The sequence below is a fragment of the Malaclemys terrapin genome, chromosome 4 (genome assembly GCF_027887155.1).
Source record: "Malaclemys terrapin pileata isolate rMalTer1 chromosome 4, rMalTer1.hap1, whole genome shotgun sequence".
Taxonomy (NCBI): domain Eukaryota; kingdom Metazoa; phylum Chordata; order Testudines; family Emydidae; genus Malaclemys; species Malaclemys terrapin.
In genome coordinates, this window is record NC_071508.1 from 71,283,714 (window position 1) to 71,307,695 (window position 23,982).

At 42.6% G+C, this 23,982-nt stretch overlaps 1 protein-coding gene across 2 annotated transcripts in view; it reads right to left on the reverse strand.

Annotated features, from left to right (window-relative positions):
- The window catches only part of SHANK2 (SH3 and multiple ankyrin repeat domains 2), a 638,838-nt gene that overhangs the window by 42,091 nt on the left and 572,765 nt on the right, over window positions 1-23,982 (reverse strand). The window contains exons 19-20 of one of the 2 annotated variants that reach the window (XM_054026918.1): window positions 5,979-6,114; window positions 2,301-2,381 (exon numbers count right to left, since the gene is read on the reverse strand). In XM_054026918.1, coding sequence (XP_053882893.1) covers window positions 2,301-2,381; window positions 5,979-6,114 — 217 coding nt within the window. The remainder of the gene's footprint in view (window positions 1-2,300; window positions 2,382-5,978; window positions 6,115-23,982) is intronic. The other variant, XM_054026919.1, reaches the window with a different exon arrangement.

Below are 23,982 nucleotides of genomic sequence, written 5' to 3' on the forward strand. Positions count from 1 at the left end.
GTAACTCCTCACTTAATGTTGTAGTTATGTTCCTGAAAAATGCGACTTTAAGTGAAAAGATGTTAAACGAATCCAATTTCCCCATAAGAATTAATGTAAATAGGGGAGGTTAGGTTCCCGGGAAATTTTTTTTACCAGACAAAAAACTATATATTATATAGATATACACCCAGTATACATTTTAAACAAACAATTTACTGTTTGCAGCTATGAGGACTGTGAAGCTTGGTTGCCGCCCCAAGCGGTGAAGAGAGAAAAAAAAAAAAGGCACGATCGGTGGCACTTGGGCAGCTGCTCTACCGCGCTGCTTCATTCTTTGGCAGCAATTCGGCAGCTGGTCCTTCCCTTTGAGAGGGACTGAATGACTCGCGCCGAATTGCCGCTCGAGTCCCGGACGTGCCGCCCCTTTGCATTGGCTGCCCCAAGCACCTGCTTCCTGCGCTGGTGCCTGGAGTCTGCCCTGGCTACAATGGGCTGCTCTTCCTGCAAGCAGTAGACAAAGCAGGCAGCTGCCAAACGACGTTAGAACAGAGCATTGCACAACTTTAAACGAGTATGTTCCCTAATTGATCAGCAACGTAACAACGTTAACCGGGACGACTTTAACTGAGGAGTTACTGTACTTGGGCTCCCTGTCCCTGAGAAAGTGCGAGTATAAATAGCAGTGTACCGTAGTGGCAGTGGAAACACCGCTTAGCCGTACTGAGTATGTACCTATGGGGTTCAGGAGGGTTTGTACTGCTATTTATACTTGTGCTAGGTTGATAAGAGCTAGCAGAAGCACGTGTATGAGAGCAGGGGAATCACACCCCTATCTCATAGTGTAGACATAGCCTACAACTGTAAAGAGGGAGAAATATAGGAATCTCCTCAGGCTCCACAGTGACATGGAAGACTTTGGCGGTGGGTGGGTAGGAGGGCTGCATAAATAATATTTTGCTTATGGCAGATTTGCATGATAAACCAGAATGGTTTCAAAGTAAACAAAATTTTAATACTCTATGAAGGAAAAAAGTCTCACATTTTAAACCCTGGAGGAAAAAACATTGGTAATTAACAGACAAAAAAAAAAAAAACGTACATTCAAATAACTGAGGTTATGACAAAAATAATCAAAGCTATGAAAATCTGAGATTTGTACAATTACCACACTAGCCTAAACTAATACAGTATAATTCTTTGTTTTTGCTTGGTTGTAATATGACCCAGAATAGTTAGGGCCCATTTCAGTACCCCTTTCTTGGTCAGAACTCCCACTTAAAGACAGTGAGAGTTTTCATCCCTTAAGAGATGGGTAGTGTCCTTCCTTCCACATAATGTTAGTGCTTTCAAACGTATCACCGTTATTTTATTAATGTGGTTAATTATCCACAAGACTTGACTCCTTTCATCTGAATGATTACGAAACCTGTATTGTTAAATTCAAAGGCAAGAAGAGACCTAAGAATGATCAAGTCTATTACTCAGTAAGTGAGTGATATAGTTCCTTTATACAAGACACATCAGATATTTAGCCTAGCCAGATAGCTGTATCTAAACATACATTTATTTTTGTCTTTTGCAAATACTGTCAGATCATAACACATTTGATAGTCTAGGCTGATGAAGTATCACTTTTCTCCTGACCCAACGGGAAAAAAAAATTCCTTTCTTCCTGCCATGTAGACTTAATCAGAAATCCCAAGCAGTTATACAAATCTACAATATACACCCTACTGCTGGGACACCTACGTTTACATCACTTAGAATTAGTGAGCCAAAGACTAAATGCTCATCACTTTGCATTGCTAAAAGTTAACGGAATATTCTATTAAGTTCGTGTTCAAACAGAAGAGTCAAAGTGATATTAATATATACACATTTTCAGATTAGAGAGTCTAATGAGAACTAGTTGCAGTTGAAGGTGTACTGTTTTAACAACTGTCAACTTTTCAACAATGGCTTCTGGCAACTTACCTTTATCCACTAAGGAGAGGCCACAGAAATTTAAAATAAAACAATATTAGATGAACTGAAAGATTAAAAAGCAAGCTAATAAAATATGATACAGCATTACTATGCCAAACTTTGATGATGCATAAAAAAAATGTATCAACATTCTCTTGCAGAGCAGTAAAGGCACATATTTAAAAAAAAAAATCACTCATGCACATCATGCATATTTTGAACTCTCCAGAGATGCAGCATTCCTGAAACTTTTCTATATCATGTACTGTACAGGGTGCAGTTCATTTAAAATAATTTTAAGTTTTCTTTACATCTCCATTATCTCAGCATGCTTGTTAAAAACACTTTCTTACCAAGCTCTTCAAGCTCTGAGGTCATTGACTTAGACCGCAAGGTCAATGCAGTGGTTGGAGCTCGCTTTGGAGGTGGTGGGGCTTTGCATTAAATAGAAGGATATACAGTATAAGTAAATATACATCTCCAAAGTATTGTATATTCACATATACACTTTTTAGATTCAGCCAAAGATTATCACATGGAATATACATTTTGATTAGATTTTAAAAATCTATCTCCAATATATTCATTATAGCAATATCAAATACATGTACACAGTAATTTCTTTGGGGACAGGAAACAAAACATTCAGTATGCTTTCTGAAGGGCCTAAGAGCTTTTCATGGATTGCATTTCTAACCATTTCTGGCTTTCCTACCAGTTAGTCAAAAAAATCAGCAGGCTTATAATGATATACAGTAGAAATCCTTAAGCTAAGTAATTATACACCTCTATTTTTTAAATGTACCTATCACATTGTGTATGGACACATGTACAAAAAATAACTTTAAAAAGTGTCTGCCTCACAATAATTTATATCATCCTTTCAGGCAGTAGCCCAGGGACACAGATGTACTTTACACTGTGCCCTGAAGGTCAGCTTTCAGTAACCTCCACTGAAGATACATAAATCAGAGTGCACAAGCTAACCTCTGTGGTCATGATAGGAAAAGAGGTGGTTCCTCAGGTAGCTAGGAGCCAAATCATGTAGGTCTTTAAAGATTAATGCAAACGTATGGTTGTATGTATAGGCCAGTGCACAGTCTTTGGAACAGTGATGTAAAGTTAACACTGCTAGACAAGAAAAGCATTAGATTTTTTGCACCACGTGTAGCTTTCAAGTGCTTTTCAAGGAGTGCTACACTGTAGAGCAAATTAAAATAACCGTATCTGGAGGTCATAAAAGAGAGTCATATGTTAGAGAAACGGTCTTCCATCATGACAAAAGTAGATAGGAAAACTGGGGGCTTCTGGGGACACCAGGCGCAATCAAGGATCCTGAAGTATACCAAACTATGAAGCACCTTGACAAAGAGTAGCAAACCAATCAGGGAGACAGACAAAATTCATGCCATACTCTCTAGTTAAACTAGTACCCCTTACATCCTGTCTGAATTAAGGCTCATTCACCTTGCTGTTATTGAAGCTTCTGTCAGTTAGACACTGGGAAAGTAAAGACATAGCATTGCCCAGACTCAGTGATAAATATATAGCTGTGTCATGAATATACTAATTGCACAACAGGCCAAACTGCCTCACTGTCTTCCCCAGTGGCCTTGCAACCAATCTGTTGAGAAGTCTGCACAAGAGAGAGATATTTAATGGTCACCTGACCCTTTGTCCATCATCAGGAAGAGATCTTCAGCCACAGAGACCTGGATAGTCTCTGTACAATTACCAAACCAAGACCATGGTTGACAGGGATCAAAGAAATCTGTGACCTCCAGGTGATTCAAGTGTTGCCTTTTCATCACCTTCTGAATAATCTTGCCCCCCAAAAGGGGGATTATAAAGATGTTAATTTGCTAAAAGTCAACATCATTTAGTAGAGGACTACTGACTGCTTGGCTTGAGAAAAGCTAGCAACCTCTCCTTCTGTAGGGAAGTGTCAACATTCAAAAATTCACAAGTTCCCCTTATTTATGGGCAGAAAACATAACCTATGTCAGTATAAAGAAATGCTAGGTATGTCTGGAACATGTAGCAGTAAGATAAAGCAATTCTATCAATATCATTGTTAAAAATAATGGAAGAAAGAGTAGCTGGGTAAGCTTTATTTGGGCTCAGTATATTTTCTTCTTTTTAGGTACTCTAATTTTTTAAAATCTAAATTCCCAGTGAATTATTAAAAAGCAAAGTAAACAGAGTGCAGTTCTTCAAAAGGCACGTCTTTGAACAGAAATGCATTTAATAGGACTGGTATTCATTTGTTCGATCCTTCCCATTCAAAGACTAGTGCAGGCATGACTAAAGTCTGGCCCACAGAATTCAACAGCTTGGCTTGATGTGGCTTGGGGGGTGGGGGTGGGGGGGCGGAAAGAGGGGGGCTGATCTTTAATACGTAGGATTACCTCAGAGAGACCTCAGCTGTCAGGTCACACTGATCAATATGGAACATCCATATTAGGAGCAAAGAAGTTAGTGTGCGTGTCACTGTTATACTGAAGAGGTCAGCAACAATATTCTCTGATTAATACCAATTACGTGCATCTAGTGGCTCCTAACAAGTTGCTACTGCAGTTCCTGGTTGAGCAAACTTTGGGTACCCTTGATCAAGTGTAATTACAAAGTAATTTGGGGAGATTCAAAACCAAAAACGGTCACAACTCTTATGGGTATAGTCTAATTTCAGTACATGGGGTGCCATACATCAATCCCCATTAAAACTGAAGAAGTTAATATAAATACATGATTTGTGTTAGCTCTTTAGTTTTAATGGGAATAAGTGGGGTGCTTTTAGATGAAAAAGCTCCTATTTGGTACGAAGATACTACATTCTGAAAGTAATTTTGCTATGTTTGAAGTAACACCAAGTCATCCCAAAATATCTGCTCTCTTACTGAAGCAGAAGCTTCTCCCTTCTCCAGAGGTGGTAAGGAGGGTGAGCACAACACCCTTTCCTCTGCTAAAAGCTGAGGGAGAGATCCCCTTCCTCCTTGGCTAGAGTGGTGATAGCTACCCATCCAGTTTCAATCTGTTTTAACCAGTGGGCATCTCGAAATGTATTGCTTTCTTATTAACTTGTCAAGCTAAATATTTTAGTGCTTCATTTTCTTATTTTCACAGATACAATATTTTCAAACGAACTCAACATTAAAATTCTCATAGGACTTTAATAGGAGCAGAATTGGGTTCGGGCCCAAGCCCAAGCGTGTTTTACAATCTCAGCCTTTTTGTCAATGGCTTTAAGTAAAGGACAGATTTTTTTTTCCATCTCCCTCAAATACTCTAACATGTTAAAAAGTCTGAATATAAAATCTTAAAAGCACATTGCAGAATAATCTAGGACAGGGGTTCTCAAGCTGGGGGTCGGGACCCCTCAGGGGGTCATGAGATGGTTATGTGGGGGGTCGCGAGCTGTCAGCTTCCACCCCAAACCCTGCTTTGTTAGCATTTATAATGGTGTTAAATATATAAAAAAGTGGTTTTAATTCATAAGGGGGGGGGGGTCACACTCAGAGACTTGCTGTGTGAAAGAAGTCCCCAGTACAAAAGTTTGAGAATCACTGATCTAGGAAGATGGACTTCAACAATGAACATGACAAGAATGAACTATATATTTTTCTGCACAGATACACACCTCTACCCCGATACAACGCAAACCGATATAACATGAATTCAGATATAACGCAGTAAAGCAGTGCTCTGGGGGGGTGGGGGGGCGCGGCGCTGCGCACTCTGGCAGATCAAAGCAAGTTTGATATAATGCAGTTTCACCTATAATGCGGTAAGATTTTTTGGCTCCCGAGGACAGCGTCATATTGGGGTAGAGGTGTACCTATAAATGAAGTCTGGCTTTTTCTTCAGCAAATGTAAATAGCTTGTAGATTACATAGTAGAATGCTGTTGCATATTTAAGATGAGGAATATATAATATAGCAGTCACTAAAATAATGTAAATAGTCTCCAGCCTACATCTTGTTTTCCTTAGAGCAGTACCTGAAAAAATTCAGATAGCAAAGAGAAAAATGTACCTTTCTTTCTAGCTGTATCATCTGGATCAAGATTCCTGGTTACTGTGACAACCTTAAGAACTAGGTGATTACCCCCTTGTCGAATCATGTTCACCACCTGCCTGTGGCCAACTTTCACTACATTTTCGCTGTTAACCTACAAGAAGGGAAGAAAAAAAAAAAAAAAAAAAAGAAGACCTTATTTTAGAGCAGAATTAGAAAAAAAAAATCTTTCAATTTTAAAAATGGGGGGAGCAGCACAGGAAGTTACAGAATTTCTATATTTTTAAATAAGGAAAATCCATTACAAAAATGGAAGTCAACTGACATTGCAACAGGAAAAATATAAACTAGATCTTAAAATATATGCAGGATTCCTTTATTTCTACTGTTATCCATGAAATCAAAAGGAAGAGATTTGGGTTAGTTCAGAGTTAAATGTCACATTACTTTCCCCCCTCCCCCATACAACGGGCAAAAGGATTGATTTTCTTAAATTGACTATTTACTTCTACATTACCTGCAAATATTTATGTCTACTGTTTTTTCTTTCATACATCCAACAGGATATGTAGAGGGTTTTCATTTCTGTTCAGATCCAGGAAAAAATTCAATTTCATCCCTTTGAAGAATTCTGATACTTAAGAGGCTCTTTTATTTTATGCTCTTCTCTATTTGCTTTTCAGTGCTCGCCCCTTCCCCAGCTCTGCATGAGCCCAAAGTAACAGAAGCAATGACAGCAGGGCTAGCACAATTCAAAAGCATTCTCACAGAAAAGGAGAACAGTAAGTTAGCTATTGTGTAATCCTAACCCATTACAACTGCACATAGTCTGTGGACATGAGCTACAGTTTAGGCTCTGCCGCTGACTGTGTTTGTGACCTTGGACAAGTCATTTTACCTACTCTGTGCCTCAGTTTCTCTATTTATAAAATAGAGGATATAGAATACTTATCTTTGGAAAGAACAAGATCTTTGGATGAGAAGTGCAATATTAGTGTAAAATATTATATTGTAAAACTCTGGTTTTGGAATAAACCTTTAAGATTTATATGCAAGTCACTGTGTTCTATGGCTAGCTGACTATACTGAGCGCCATTGATTTAACCTGGAACTGTCATTAATGAAACTGTTCAAAAATTATTCAGCATGTCAAACGGCACAATAAATATTATTCACTGAGCTTAATAATTAATGAAACAAGACATTTTACTTAACATCTTTTACAAAATAATCACCAAAAATACAAAACTACTGAAGTACCCCTTGCATGGGATCCAAGATATGTTACACATGGAGTCATGAATCAACATTGTAAATATTTTAACTGAAGGAAGGTGCTCTCGGTCTAATATTCTTTAGCTACTTTGACCACTGTGATAGAACATTTCAAACAATGGCACAGCTTCAGTTCATTTCTACATATGGCCAAATGGTAACAGGCTCTAGACACTATTTTCTTTTACTGTTGTCCATATTCTCTGATTTTCCCCCACCCCTTAAACTTGCGTAATATCAAATAGCAATTTTTATACACCAAGAAAAGATGCAATTGGAGTACTATTAAGTCCTACGCTATTTAAGTTAGTTCAGCTTGCTCATTAACTGACGACAAGCAGTTGAACTCTTATTATTATTACTTACGTCAGAGCAGGATAGGAAGAAACTACATGTCACATTGGTGTTGGAAAGTATGTGCAGAGAGAGCCCTTTCTGCCTCTTCTACCCTGCTGTTTGAGCAGTATTTAGGTGATGAACTGAGTAAGGACCTACAAATCATTCAGGACACCACAAACATAGGAATTGCCTGATTGGATCAGATCTGAAGTCCCTCTAATTCACTATCATCGCGCCAATAATGGCAAGCACCAGATGCTTTGGAAAAGAAAGAAAGAAAGAAAAAAAAGGGCAAGAACCCCACAGGTGGTAGACATGGGATAACCTGCCTCCACCATTAGATCTCTTAGAGATCGGTTTAAGCTATGCGTACACCCTGCAAAATGTTATCATTAACCATTTTCTCTACCTAGTTATCTACTTGAATTTTGCCAAGTTCTTGGCCTCAGTGACTTCTTGTGGCAATATGTTCACAGGCTAATTATGCACGTATCACATTTTAATATAATTGAATATCCCATTGTTCTTGTGTTGTGAGATTGGAAGAATAGAAGTTTTTGATCTACCTCCTCTATACCAAGTATCATTTTATGTACTTTTAACATATCCCCTCTTACTCGTCTCCTTTCTAAACTAACAATCCCAATCTTTTCAACGTCTTTTCTTATGAGAGTGTTTTCATGCCCTAAACTTTCTCACATTTCTCTGAATCTTCTCTAATTCTGCAATATCCTTTTGGAAATGGGGTGACCAGTACTGCACACAGTATTCCAGATGAGGCTGCACTCCTAATTTATTTAGGCAAACAAGAACAAAATGCTGTTTTCCCCCCACCATTTTGAATTATTTCTGTAGTATACAGTCCTGGAACCTCCGTATTGTCATTCTGTGTGGCTTTCTGCAACATAAACAGTCTATCCTGACTCATCTTAAAAATTAATGGCGCCATCTTTAGTTTACATTAGCATTAGAAAAATGATGTTGTTGACTTGAATCTCATGTGATCTCTTAATTGTTTCTAAGTTATAATGTTGACATCAAGCACCGGGACTATTTTTCCTGCTAATGGCAATTTCAGGCTGAGAAGATAGCCAATAAGAGAGCCTTAAAATGGAAACAGTTTACAGTATTCATCAGCAAATGGAGACAGGCAGATGTGGTAAAAGAGACAAAATTGCAGACTCCTCTATGCATGTACATTTTGTAATTATCGTTAACAGATCAACATTCAAGTCCTAGTAGAATTTATACAGAAACAAATGCCAATTCTTAAAAATACAAATCAAAATGGATAAAAATCTATAGTTTAAAAAAAATCAGATTTTTTAATTCAGTTAAATGCAGGTTTATTAAAACCATTTAAAATGATATTTGAAATTGACATCCTATATTAAGATTTAAGCTTGTTATTAAATATTACAATAATTTAAACTGAATACAAAAATATTAAGCAGTACATGTTTGCTGCCAAGTCCACAGGACTATGTTAACGCGAACAGGCATGTTTCAGTTCATGCGAGCAGGGTGTACATAGGGCAGTTATAACCCAACACTTAAGTGTGCACTGCAACTCAGACTCCTGTAATCTGCACTGCAGAGCTTTGCAGAGAAGCCCCAAACCCACCAAAGTTGAGTCACATAATACAAAGTTGACATGCCTTGTGGAATTATCATACCAAAATTTAGTCTTGTAGCATTCAACTTTAGGAAGGATAATTTTAACAGCAGCAATTAAGAACTCAGAACAATATACTTTTCAGAATTTGACAATGAACATTCAGGACTGACCACGTATTTTACTAAGCCCATCCTGTCTCTAGTGACCTCTGTATAAAACCTTTAGATGTTTTCATTACTATACATTTAAAACCCATCTTCCATATATTAAATCATTAGAAATAACCAAAAGTTATGGTATTAAGTGGGAAGTCATGAATTTTGGGAACCTTGAAATTATATTGGTGTGGGTAAAAGACGGTTACTCACCATTGTAACTGTTGTTCTTCGAGATGTGTTGCTCATATCCATCCCATTAGGTGTGTGCGCGCCGCGTGCACGATCGTCGGAAGATTTTCTACCCTAGCAACACCGGCGGGTCGGCTGTGGAGCCCCCTAGAGTGGCGCCTTCATGGCGCTGAATATATACCCCAGCCGACCCGGCGCCCCCTCAGTTCCTTCTTGCCGGCTACTCCGACAGTGGGGACGGGAGGCGGGTTTGGAATGGATATGAGCAACACATCTCGAAGAACAACAGTTACAACGGTGAGTAACCGTCTTTTCTTCTTCGAGTGCTTGCTCATATCCATTCCATTAGGTGACTCCCAAGCCCAACTTAGGTGGTGGGGTCGGAGTGAGACATTGCTGTGTGCAAAACCGCTGATCCGAATGCAGCATCGTCCCTGGACTGCTGCACTAGTGCATAGTGAGCTGTAAACGTGTGGACTGATGACCAAACCGCCGCTCTACAAATGTCCTGGATCGGAACATGTGCCAGGAAAGCAGTCGAGGAAGCTTGGGCCCTCGTGGAGTGAGCGGTGAGGTGCGGTGCTGAGACACCTGCCAGGTCATAGCAAGTCCGGATGCAAGACGTAATCCAGGAGGATAGGCGTTGTGAGGAGACCGGTGAGCCTTTCATTCGGTCGGCCACTGCAACGAAGAGTTGCGTCGTCTTTCTAAAGTGCTTTGTGCGGTCAATATAGAAGGCCAGGGCCCTGCGTACGTCCAGAGAATGCAAACGTTGATCCTGGCGAGTAGCATGTGGTTTAGGGTGAAAAACCGGAAGAAATATGTCCTGGTTGATATGAAATGGAGAAACCACCTTAGGGAGAAAGGCAGGATGTGGACGAAGCTGCACTTTATCCTTATGGAAAACTGTATAAGGGGGCTCGGATGTAAGCGCCCTGAGTTCAGAAACGCGCCTTGCTGAGGTGATGGCTACGAGGAAGGCTGTCTTCCAGGATAGGTACAAAAGTGAACAGGTGGCTAGTGGTTCGAATGGAGGACCTGTGAGTTTGGAGAGAACCAGATTGAGGTCCCACGTCGGGACGGGATGACGCTGTTGTGGGTACGTCCGGTCTAAGCCCTTGAGGAATCTAACGACCATCGGGTTAGAGAATACCGAGGACGTGAGTTCCCCTGGGTGAAAGGCTGATATAGCGGCCAGGTGAACTCTAATTGAAGATATCGCCAACCCTTGCTGTTTTAGGGAGAGGAGATATTCCAATATGAGAGGAATAGGTGCCTGTAACGGGGACGTGGCTCGTTGTTCGCACCAACAGGAGAACCGCTTCCACTTGGCCAAATACGTGGCTCGTGTTGAGGGCTTCCTACTGCTCAGCAGAATCTGTCGGACAGAGTGCGAGCATTGCCGCTCTGCCTGGGTGAACCATGGAGCAGCCACGCTGTGAGGTGGAGTGATTGCAGGTCGGGGTGACGCAGCCGGCCGTGGTCCTGAGAGATGAAATCCGGACATAATGGAAGCGGGATCGGTGTCTGAACCGAGAGTTCCAATAGTGTGGTGTACCAATGTTGTCTCGGCCACGCTGGAGCGATCAGAATTACCTGTGCCTGGTCTCTGCGCAATTTGAGCAGTACCTTGTGGACCAGAGGAAACGGAGGGAAGGCATAAAACAGGTGGTCTTTCCAGGGAAGGAGAAATGCATCCGAGAGGGAGCCCGGAGCTCGACCTTGTAGGGAGCAGAACACGTGGCACTTCCTGTTGTCTCGCGATGCAAACAGGTCTATCTGGGGAAACCCCCACTTCTGGAAGATGGAATGTATGACGTCCGGACGGATAGACCACTCGTGCGTCTGGAAGGACCTGCTGAGTCGGTCCGCTAGAGTGTTCTGGACTCCAGGGAGGAACGATGCCGTGAGATGGATTGAGTGGGCGATGCAGAAGTCCCACAGGCGAATGGCCTCTTGGCATAGAATTGACGAACGTGCTCCTCCTTGCTTGTTGATGTAAAACATGGCCGTGGTGTTGTCGATGAGAACTAACACACAACGGCCACGTAGTTGATTGAGAAATGCCTGGCACGCCAGGCGCACCGCCATCAGTTCCCGAACATTGATGTGCAGGGCTAAATGGGGTGCAGTCCACAGGCCCTGGGTATGGTGTTCGTTGAGATGGGCGCCCCAACCCAGAGATGAAGCGTCTGTGACCAGATGCAGAGAGGGTTGTGGGGCGTGAAATGGCATCCCTTCGCAGACCACATTGTGATCTAGCCACCAGGTGAGGGAGGTCAGGACCGATTTCGGGACCGTGACCACCATGTTCAGGCTGTCCTGATGTGGACGGTATATTGATGACACCCAGGTCTGGAGTGGGCGAAGCCGAAGTCTGGCATGCCTGGTTACGTACGTGCAGGAAGCCATGTGACCCAGCAGGGTAAGGCACGACCTCACCGTGGTAGTTGGGAAGGCCTGTAGCCCTTGAATGAGGCTCGTGATGGTGCCAAAGCGGTTGTCTGGCAGGATGGCTTGTGCACGTCTGGAGTCTAGAACTGCGCCGATGAAATCTATTCTCTGGGTAGGTTCTAGAGTGGATTTGTCCTTGTTGAGTAGGATGCCCAACTCGTTGAATGTGTGCACTATTCTGTGGACGTGAGCTTGAACTTGCTCTTTGGTGCGACCGCGTACCAGCCAGTCGTCTAGGTACGGGAACACCTGTATCTCCTGCCGACGAAGGTACGCTGCCACGACAGCCATACATTTCGTGAACACTCTTGGGGCCGAGGATAGGCCGAAAGGAAGGACTGCAAATTGGTAGTGCACCGTGTTTACCACGAATCGCAGGAAGCGTCTGTGAGGTGGGTAAATTGAGATGTGAAAGTATGCGTCTTTCATGTCGAGGGCGGCGAACCAGTCTCCAGGATCGAGGGAAGGGATAATGGCCCCCAAAGAGACCATGCGGAACTTCAACTTTACTACGAATTTGTTGAGTCCGCGCAAGTCCAAGATGGGCCGCAGACCTCCTTTGGACTTGGGGATCAGGAAGTAACGGGAATAAAATCCCCTGCCCCTTAATTCTATCGGAACCTCCTCTATGGCCCCCATGGCCAGGAGCGTAGAAACCTCCTGTATAAGAAGTTGCTCGTGAGAAGGGTCCGTGAAGAGGGACGGGGAAGGGGGGTGGGAGGGGGGGATAGAAGAAAACTGGATAGCGTATCCCTTCTCCACCGTGCGGAGGACCCAGCGGTCCGAAGTTATAAGGGACCAAGCACGGTGGAAGTGGGAGAGGCGATCCCGGAAGGAGGGGGCTGGATCCTGGGGGATGACTGGGGCGCCGTCCTCGTCCGCACCTTCAAAAGTTCTGCCTGGGGCCTGAAGGTGGTCTAGGTGGCCCCTGGTTCTGGCCGGGTTGAGGGCCGGTCCACCTTCTTCTACCACCTCGCCCTCGCCTCCGGGTCGAGTCCTGTCTCTGACGAGGCGGGGGGGGTAGAAGCGCTGAGGCTGCGGCCTAAATGGTCTGCGCTGAGGGCCCGCAACATGCATCCCCAGGGAGCGCATGATTGTTCTCGAGTCCTTGAGGCTCTGCAGGCGAGAGTCCGTCTTGTCCGAGAACAATCCATGTCCCTCAAAGGGCAGATCCTGTAGGGTTTGCTGCAGCTCCGGGGGCAACCCCGAAACCTGAAGCCAGGAGATCCTCCGCATAGCGATACCCGAAGCCATGGTCCTCGCAGCCGAGTCCGCTATGTCCAAGGAGGCTTGCAAGGAGGTCCGAGCCACCTTCTTACCCTCCTCTACCATGGCTCCAAACTCCTCCCTGGACTCTTGGGGAATCAACTCCTTAAACTTCCCCATAGAGTTCCAGGAGTTGAAGTTGTAGCGGCTCAGGAGCGCCTGCTGGTTCGCCGCTCTAAGTTGTAGCCCTCCGGCTGAGTAAACCTTACGGCCAAACAAATCGAGCCGCTTAGCCTCCTTTGATTTAGGCGCTGCAGCCTGCTGACCGTGGCGCTCTCTTGCGTTCACTGATGCCACCACCAGTGAACACGGTTGGGGGTGGGTGTACAAGTACCCATAGTCCTTAGACGGAACAAAGTATTTCCTTTCCACCCCTCTCGCTGTGGGTGGGATAGAGGCAGGAGTTTGCCATATCGTATCCGCATTGGTTTGTATCGTGCGGATCAGGGGTAACGCCACCCTCGATGGGGCATCCGCTCCGAGGATGTTAACGATAGGGTCCTGCACTTCCACTATCTCCTCCGCCTGCAGGTCCATATTACGGGCCATCCTACGCAGGAGATCCTGGTGAGCCCGAAGATCTATCGGAGGGGGACCTGTACATGACGTGCCCGCCACTGCCTCATCCGGAGAGGAAGAGGAAGATGCCTCCGGTGGTACTGGATCCAATGGAGGGTCCTGATCCCCCTGCTCCTGGGCCGGAGCATCACCTGTACTTGGATCTATGGTGTCGGGTGGCGTGGACACGGAAGCCTCCATGCCCCCTGGCGGAGGCCGAGAGATGGTGGATTCCGGGACCCTTCTAACTGAGTGACCTGAGCGAGAGGTCGATGGTATTGGAGCCCCTTGCTCCTGGTGGTACGCCCACGGGGTCCAAAACGACCAGTGAGATGGGCCATGAGAGTGGTCCTCTGCCATCTCCTGCCAATGGCCCAAGTTCCGTTCCTCGGCTTGCCCTTGAGGGGGGTATGCCGATCTCGACAGGTCCTCCGAGGAGCGAGACACCGATCTTGATGGCCATGGCGGTGCCGAGAGAGACGAGACGATTCCCGTGGGCTGCGGTGCCGCACGGTGCCGGTCCGGAGATGATCTATCTCTGCGCGGTGCCGGCGAACGGTGCCTGGACCGCGATCGGTGCCGATGATCTCGTCGGTGTCGGGAGCCGGATCTGGACCTCGACGAGGACCTGGAGTATGCCCGGTGCCGGGAGCGGCCTCTCGACGTCGAGCGTCGACCGTAGCGGTGCCGAGAACTACGTCTCGACGTTGATCGGTGCCGACGATCATAGCGGTGCCGAGACGTAGAACGGTGCCGCGACGAAGATCTTGGCCGCGAGTACGACCGGTGCCGAGGTGATATTCGGTGCCGGGACTGCGAGCGGCGTGGGGACCTGCTTCGGGACCTGGACCGTTGCCGAGGTTCCAGCCCTTGCGATGGAGGGCGCATCAGGGCAGGTTTCCCCCTTGACTGGACCGGGCGAGTCAACGGTGCCGTCGGTGCCAGTGGTTGAGGCGGTGCCAGCTCTGTGAGAGCTATCAAGTCTCTCGCCGCCACGAAGGTCTCCGGAGTCGACGGGAGTTGTATTATCTCCGGTCTCGGTGGAGACACTATCTGCACCGGACTCAACGGCCTCGGTGCCGGAGTCGACAGTGCTGGAGGCACCTGTTTCCGGTGCTCCACCGGCGGACTCGGCTCTACCCCCGGCACTGGGGGAGCCGGCGCCTTCAGCACGGAGGTCCCCGTCTTATGGGCTTTTTTATGCCCCGGGGATAATGACCGGCGTCGAGGTACTTGCTGCGGTGCCGACGAGGTCCGGTGCCGGGGAGGCTTGTCCGACACCACCCGCGCGGTCGGCATTGCCGGTGCTGCTGGGGCACTGCGCACCGAGGCGCTAGGTGCCGTGGCTTGGCTCGTAGAGGGAGTGTCCGGACTAAGTGCCGCCTCCATCAGGAGTTGCCGGAGCCGAAAGTCCCGCTCTTTCTTGGTCCTTGGTCTGAAGGCCTTACAGATCTTGCACTTATCTGTTTGGTGGGACTCTCCCAGGCACTTCAGACAGGAGTCGTGCGGGTCGCTCGTGGGCATAGGCTTAGCGCAGGAGGCGCACTGCTTGAAGCCGGGAGCTTTGGGCATGAGCCCGGGCCCGCGGCCGGGGGAGAAAGGGGGAGACGACCCCCTTAGTCCCCTGGACTACTATAACAACTATAACAACTTTAAAACTATTTAACTATTTAACTACAAACACTAGAACTATAACTATAACTACAACTGCGAATAACTAACTAAGCTAGGGAGAGTGGAGGACAGCTATGCAGCGCTCCACAGTTCCAACGACCGTCAGGGGCGGTAAGAAGGAACTGAGGGGGCGCCGGGTCGGCTGGCGTATATATTCAGCGCCATGAAGGCGCCACTCTAGGGGGCTCCACAGCCGACCCGCCGGTGTTGCTAGGGTAGAAAATCTTCCGACGATCGTGCACGCGGCGCGCACACACCTAATGGAATGGATATGAGCAAGCACTCGAAGAAGAACAATAACTTCATTACACTCCGAATAACTATTTTTAATACCCATATGTGCAGAATTTCAATTCTACATAAAAATGAATATTACATTAAACAATGCATTTAAATAAAGAGGAGTTGGGACAAACCTGCACATCAGTTGGGAATTAGGTTCTCACTTTTTATCCAGAAAATAGATTCACAGAGCTTGAGGCCAGAAGGAATCATCAGATCATCTAATCTGACCTCCTCTATAACACAGGCTATTAAATATCACCCAGTTACCCTTGTATTGAGCCCAGGATCTTGTATGTGATCAAAGCATAAGCCTTTAATGTCCCAAATGGACTTGCCTTGCCCTCCTTGATCAGTTTTTGATATCATCAGTGTCACGATAACTGATTGCTCACCCTGTTTTAGTTCTCTAAGATCCAAGGCCCTATCCGAAGTATCAGTTTCTAATCCAGGCACCAGTTCACTGACTTTAAATGCGTAAAAAAATGCCACCAAGAATGTGGTCTTAACAAGGATGCTTACTGGCTGCATCAGCATACCTGGTAAAGATTTGTAACAGATCCCTAAGAATCTGAATAGTGAGGGACCATTGGGGATCTTCCCTAGAGCTTTTGGCTCAAGACCAGCTCTCTAGCAACCTCATAATGAAAAGTGGGCCACAAGGATGTGGGTAACCTTGTAAGATGTCATGCCTGACAAAAGAACCTAAATGGTCAATGATACCGGCCTGAGATGTGCCAGTGACACCATTTAACACACACACAAATATCAAACAAGCTTTTCAAAAATTATTATTAAAGGAAAATATCTGACTTCATTTATATGCAGGTGTTAAGAAGTATCCATACAGATCTCTCTCAATGCCCTCCAAAATTAACAAAACATTTTTCAAAGCAAACTAAAAGATACATTAAAAAAGGCCTGACATTAATAAACTCTCTGAAAGACTGAGCATCCATCACTACTAATCACAGGACATTTTAGTACAAAATCCCCCATTCAAAGTTATTGTGATTTGGAGGACAAATAAAAAGGAAGCCCATTCCAATTTAATACAATCTGTCCCTCCACATTGCCAAAAATCCCAAACCAACCAAAATAAAAAAACCCAAACCAAACCAGAAATACACTCCTGAACTTTTCAGACATTAAATGAGGTAAGATGAATGCACTTTGATGAAAATATATTTTTGGTAAGGGGCCAGTCAGGGAACCACTGTAGTCAAAAGTTCCAAAGTAGTGGTCAACTTGGGTGCCCCCAATACTGTTTGAGCTCATACAGACGCCTTTTCACTTTACATGAGCAAAGGCAGGTGTAAATACACACTCTGAAAATCCAGCCTATAACATGGTGACTGGTTGGGTTCCCTCACTTTTGTGGTAGAGGGACAAGAGGATCAAAACTAAATAGCTATAATTGAGATGCTGGCTGCAGTATATCTATATCTATATCTATCTATCTATGTGTGTGTGTGTGTGTGTGTGTGTGTGTATGTATTTTATATATATATATATATACATACACACACACACACACACTGCAGCCAGCATCTCAATTATATATATATATATTTTAAGAGATGACTGAAGGAACATGACAAAAGCTGCTATAAAATTCCTTACACCTTCCTAGCATCTGGTATTGGCTGATGTATCTGAGACAGGGTATTAATTTAGCTACACCACTGGCATCTGGTAGGGTAACTCCTGAGTTCCTAAATATATTTTATGAAATAGAACAAATGTTTTACTGTCTAAGAAACTCCCATTATTAAATAATTCAACAAGCCAATTCCTCCATTACAGAACACAAATATTTCTAATTAGAATCTATATGTTACATTTACTATTTTTAAAATTTGGAGTTATTTCTTTTACAAGAGTCAAAGTCGGTACTGATTAGAATACACCCCCTAATGTTTTCAGAAAAAAGTTAAAGTTACAATAAATTAACAGAATATTAATCAAACATATGCACACTTTACTATAAAAAGTGATAAATGGCACCATCTGTTGGCATATCATTATGTGCAATGATGTTATTTAACTTTTGGAGCAGGAACAAATTTATACAAGGAATATTTTTCAAAAACTGTCTCAGATTCAATCTATAATTGAATGTGTACAATGGGTTTGTTAAAGAGGCACAGATACATGACATTAGAAAGCTGTTGAAACAAAGATTTTTATTACAAGAATAAAGATGTTGAAAGGAGGCATGAGGGTACTTTGCTTCTAGAAAGCGGTGGGGCCAAGATTTCACGCCTGATTTTCTGTTGCACTGCAGCTTCTGCAGCCATTTATGCCTGTGCAGTGAATGTAAAACAGGATCAAATCAGAATGGTGGTCTTTTACACCTACTTTCCTCTGATGTACACAACAGAAAAATCGGTCTAAAACATTGTTCATCATGGATGAAAATAGACTACTTTCCAACTATCACACAATGATACTATTATTTAATTGTACAGGCTTTAATACAATAAATATGCAGTGCTATTATCTGAATGGTACTGCTGCCAAAAAAATATCAGCATCAACTCTGCCCAATAATTTTAATTTGATATTATTCCTGTAGCACTTCTGCAGGTACAAGTAATTTGGCGATAGTGCTTCTTTGCTTCTATATGAAAGCCTTTGCAATGAATAATCCCAGATGACTACTGCATTTCTCCAACTTTAAAATCTTCTTTAAAATCTGACTGAAGAAGGTAATTGTTATAATCTATGAAGTACTTAAATGTATATTTCACCTGTGCTAATTCCTTTGATGGCATAGAAACTCTAGAAGAGTGGATTAAAATATGGATCTTGGTATTAAATATAATTATGTTATCTGAAATATAACAAACTTTTTTTCTTGAAGTTTCACTTGTTTAAAAAAATCCTATATAAAAATGATTATGTTTTTAAACTCTGTATTTGCTGGCTGTGGATTTTGTACAAAAAATTAAGCAACAGTCATGAGGCAAACACTTCTGGATTTATTAAAGACAAAACACATTATTTTGAATTTGTATATATTAGTATTGATTTCAAATGTGCACAATTAACATGTGGGTTCTCCAGAGGACAAGACTACTATTGGACATGAAAGCTTTGGCTTTTAACAATGTGAAGACAATAACTGGAGAAGATGCAGATAACAGTTTGATGGAGTGCTGTAAGACACTGTTCAACAGTAGACATATATATTACAACAAATTAGCTTCACTAATAGAAAAGTAGAACCATGCATTTCCACAGGAATGTAATATGTATATGGCCATGTATCACCTACCACTAATGCATCCATCCTACTGTATCGTTTTGGGCATACCTCTGCTCTCAAGTACACAGTGAAAACACAAACTAAACTTAAAATTTAGAAAAGAAAGGGCTATGTACAGTGGTGCCCTTTACATTTGTCATTTGCTTTAGATAACTAAAGTATTGGAGGGAAGCGGCTGATCAAAACACAAGATGGTGCTATGGACTAGCCACTCTATGATGGGTATGCTCATAGGCGAGTGCCTTAACCACTAGGCTATCGGATGTTCCCAGGTGGGCCTTTCTCAGTCTCTCCTGTTGAAGCTGGTCCACTTTGTATAACATTCCTGCATAGTCACCTGGCCAGAAAGAGAGAGAGAAAGACTCTATAGCCTGGTGGTTCAGGCACTCACCTGGGAGGTGGGATAACCCAGGCGATATCCCCCAGCTCCATGAATAATTCCTTTTATAAAGTGGAACACTTCAATGGGAAAGACAGAGTTGTAACCCATCGCCTGGTGGTTAGTGCACTCACTTGGGGGTGGGGAGATGTAGATTCAAGTCCCTCCTCCAGAGTGAGGATTCAAACATGAGACTCCCACATCCCAGCTGAATGCCTTAACTACTGGGTATAAATGGGCAATATCACCATCAGCATTTTGTGAATACAGCCCTTCTTTTCTTTTCTTTCCCTTTCCTTTTTTTAAAATACCCAAGATGAAGTGTTCCATTCAACAGAAATACATTTTTTCAGTTTGCCAAAAAATTTTGATTTTGGTTCAACTCAAACCAATTAAAAAAAATTCAGAATTGCCAGCTAACTGAAAAGTCAGTTATTTGCATAAGGACAACATTATGTAGGTCCTCCAAAGGGACAGCAGCCTGAATATGCGACAATAAAAGAGGGGGCCAATGGTCAGATTTTAGTCATGGCAGTGAGGCAGACGCTAATGACAACCATAAAAAGAATGAGCCAGTTATTTAATTTATAACCATCAGATGCAACAACTGCACACAACACTGAAAATTACCGCAATGCCTGAAAGCTGAATCTACTTCAAAAATGAGGTCAAATATGAAATTGACTCAGAGAATTCTGCAAAGCCAGTTTTTGTGGATTTAATATTACACACACACACAAACACACACACAGACAGTAGTTTTGCTTGCCCCAAATGTGGCTTTTGCTATGTACTCTTCATGCTAGATGGGAAGATTTGATTATCGCTAAACATGCATCATCCCACACAAAGTAGCTCTATTAGAGCGCCATTATTTTCTCCTTTCCAACATGATTAGGCTATAAACAGACTTGCCAAGATCTGAATAGCGCTACTGGATTTACATGCGTATGTAGAGTAGGGAAGGTGAAAAAGTACAATTATAAAAAGATGTGGGCTTTTCATAAAAGCATGTTTTAATGGATCTCCTGTAGGTGCTGATGTGGATTTTCTTGACACGGGTAGTAGGAATTCATTCCAAGGGGTATTGCTGTGATAAAGGTAATTATGAAATGGGCTGGTAAAAAAAATCATGTATATTTTATGTCAGCAGGTGTATTAGATGGAAACATTCACCATAGCAGCCTTCCTGTTGGAATATGCAAAAGGAAAGCCTCCTGTAGAGAAATGGTTAAGGATTTCTTCGCTTAAAAAAAAAAAAATCCATTTAAGTTAATTCCCTCCATGCATCATGACAAGAAGAGCCTTATTTGACAGCAGATACATACACTTGCCTTCACCAGGAATTGATTCTTCTATTTTTCTGGCCATTCTCTCAGCAGAAAAAGTTATCAGCTATTTGCAAAAGCACTTATGTTAGCAGACCCCAGTAATCTCTCTTATGGTGTTATCTGGCTAATAGTGCATCGAGTCAGACCTAAATGTAAACCTTCTGCAGTTCCCATATTTCCAGGCCCAAAATCATCAACCTATTTGAAACCGTGAAAAACAAAATCGTGGATTCACATATGTCCACAAATACCTCCCTACACACTTTAAAATATTTTAGCACCTATGCACATACTTAAAACAGACTAAACACAAATATTACAATTTGCAACAGCAAAACCAGTATCCCATAATTGAGTTTGTAAGTGCAAACACTAACACTTGCACGTTCACAAAGGCTACATGACCACGTACAGTTTCATGCACCTGTATGAAGGCTGGCTTCTGAAAATTCACCCTTATAAATGTAGAATGGGTACACTGCAAAATTCCATTGATTTTAATAGCGCTCTAAGTACCACCACATATTAGTCGTACACGTACTTTTACAATTCAACAGCATTATAATATTCATGTCAAACAGAACATCTCGATCACTTATCGAGCAACTATTTGTTGTGACAGGCTCTGTTAGGGATATGCATTGCACAGTAGCCTCCCAAGGGGAAGCGTGCAGTATTTCTGTTGCACAAAATCACAGGCAGTTCTACCTCATGCTGAACCTTGGACTAATGAGCTAGAAAATGTATGATGTCACTTATGTGATAATGTTTTCATCAAGTGGTTTTTTCCCCTCCATCTCTGTTTTTATAACTAAAAAATGGAAACTGTATATAAAAATCCACATGAAAAGCTCCATCTGGTTATCTCTGAGATCTGCTGACATAAAATGGGCAGACAAATTAAGTGACTTGGCCAAGGTTACACAGGAAATCTGTGGGGAGCTTCAAATTATCTCTTGAGTCCCAGTCCAGTACTTTAATCACAAGACCATTTAAAAAGCAGAGATTGATTCTGGAGCCTGATTTTAGAACTGGGTCAAATCTCTTTATGATGGACAGAAGCAATACCTGACAAACTTTGAGGGGGTTTAAAATGTGGACTCAGATACATATTTGGTGGCTCAGACCTCTCCTTTGTGTTTAAAACATGACAATAAATCATGGAACTTTAATTAACAAAGCATTGTGTCATCAATATTGCAGCTGTCTCTCTCTCAGCCATAAGCCACACTGCAACAATGAGAGCAGAGTCCATGGTTCTGCAGCTCCTGTACACAGCACATCCTAACAGGCTAATGAATACTATGGCAAATAGACTAAAAATAAAATATCGATGTGGGAGCTTTTTCTTTGGGGTAGGGAGAAAAATAGAAGGGGAAAGGCAAAGGTTCCAAAACATACCAATGATTTAGATTTTTTTGAAATGTGTGTCACTCACCATCCATCCCAAGCCACTGTAAAAATTATCCCCTACAGTTTCCACTTAAGGAAAATTCTTTATGCCTTAGGTTAAATTGAGAATTGATACACTGCATACAAATCATTGAGGATCCCAAGCCCGACAATAAGGGATTTGTATACATAAATCCAGCTATCCACAGGATCTCTTTTTTGGTACATCGTACTGTGCGAGCCAAGCTACTGAAATTAATCAATGATTTCCTGTGTGGCAGTCCAAACACTAAAACATGGTAACAATGGCACATAAAATATGTAACCACTTCAGCATCTCTGACAAGTTTACACAAATACTGAGTGAGCTGCAGCAGAAACATGAGAAACATCATCTGAAGCAGATGGTTCCTCATTGGAACTCAACTTCTAATGTGCTTGAGCAACTCCTGAAGTAAGAGACCATTTATGCCTGGGCAGGCAAGTAGGAAAAAAACCCTTGGTAAAGCAGCTGATATCCTGATCTCCAAAATGTATCTCTTACATCACACACACACACACACACCAAAAGTCACGACTAGCAGTTCTATACATGCTGTTCACTTGAAATTACAGTGTCAAGTATTTTTCGATTTATAAACAAACACTGGTGAGACACAGAACTTGACATTTGGAAACTCAATTCTGCAATTTGTTTTCTCAATGATTTTTATACCAGCACACTTGTTCACTGCTTTGTTGTTATGGGATAGCTCATAAATGCTATGCTTCTGGATTGAATTTATGAGGTTTCTTCAAAGAAAAAAAGTAATGAAATATTTACAACATTTGGGAAAATAATACATTCAAAAAATACAGGGAACACTATGAAGTCCATCAAGTATTGCACTATACCTCTAACTTTTTTGGGGAGGAGCTCAGATACGATGGTGGCAGGATACAGTACAAATCCCTAATATATAGGAAAATATATCTTATGTAGATAAAAATTCATTATTTAAAATCTTTTGAAGACTCTTTTGGACACCTGTTTAGCTGTTTAAATGCTGTGAACTTTTCACTGAAACTAAGTGACAAAGATTTGTCTTGAGCCTTAAACTATTATGATACGATTATGTTCTAGAAAGTAAAGTTAGAAGCAATTCCTCCCCCCTCTCTTCTCTCCATTACACTATCCCCCCAAACCCTTCCCCAATGACCATTATACCTATTTTTTCAAACAGATGGGAGGATACAGGTAGTATTCTTTGCTTAGTAATGTGATTTATGTATTGAAGAGCAAGACTAGCTGCTTAAATTTACTGGGAAGGGTCACATGCAGCTTATAAGATGCTTAAGTATGCTTTACTTATATCCCTTTAAAGCTGTCTTGAGGTCACTGGTGTTAATTAATTGCTGTCTCCCAAGTGAGAGATGTTAGGATAGTGTAAATATTATTCAGAGGCTTAGAAGTTTAACTTCTAGATTTACTGACACAAAGACCCTTTTGAGTTGTATGAGACAATACCATTACACAGATATCTATCATGTTTATAAATAGAAATGTGCAGTAACATTACAGGTGTCTCAAACTGCAGAAATAATTCTGCATTCTGTATAGAATTTCTATTCCATTAATGGCCTATGAGAAATGTGCTGTAGTCTGTTAAAATCTACGACAGCCTGATCAAAAACAAAAAATCTATTGGCTCATTACGTATATCATACAATGATAAATGAGGAAAATCCTAGAAGGCCAAATATGATATCACATTATGCGATGTGACATGCTCAGTGATAAGTGTGTCTAGCAGTAACGTATGTTTTGCAGATCATTACGTACTGCCAGTTAGTAAT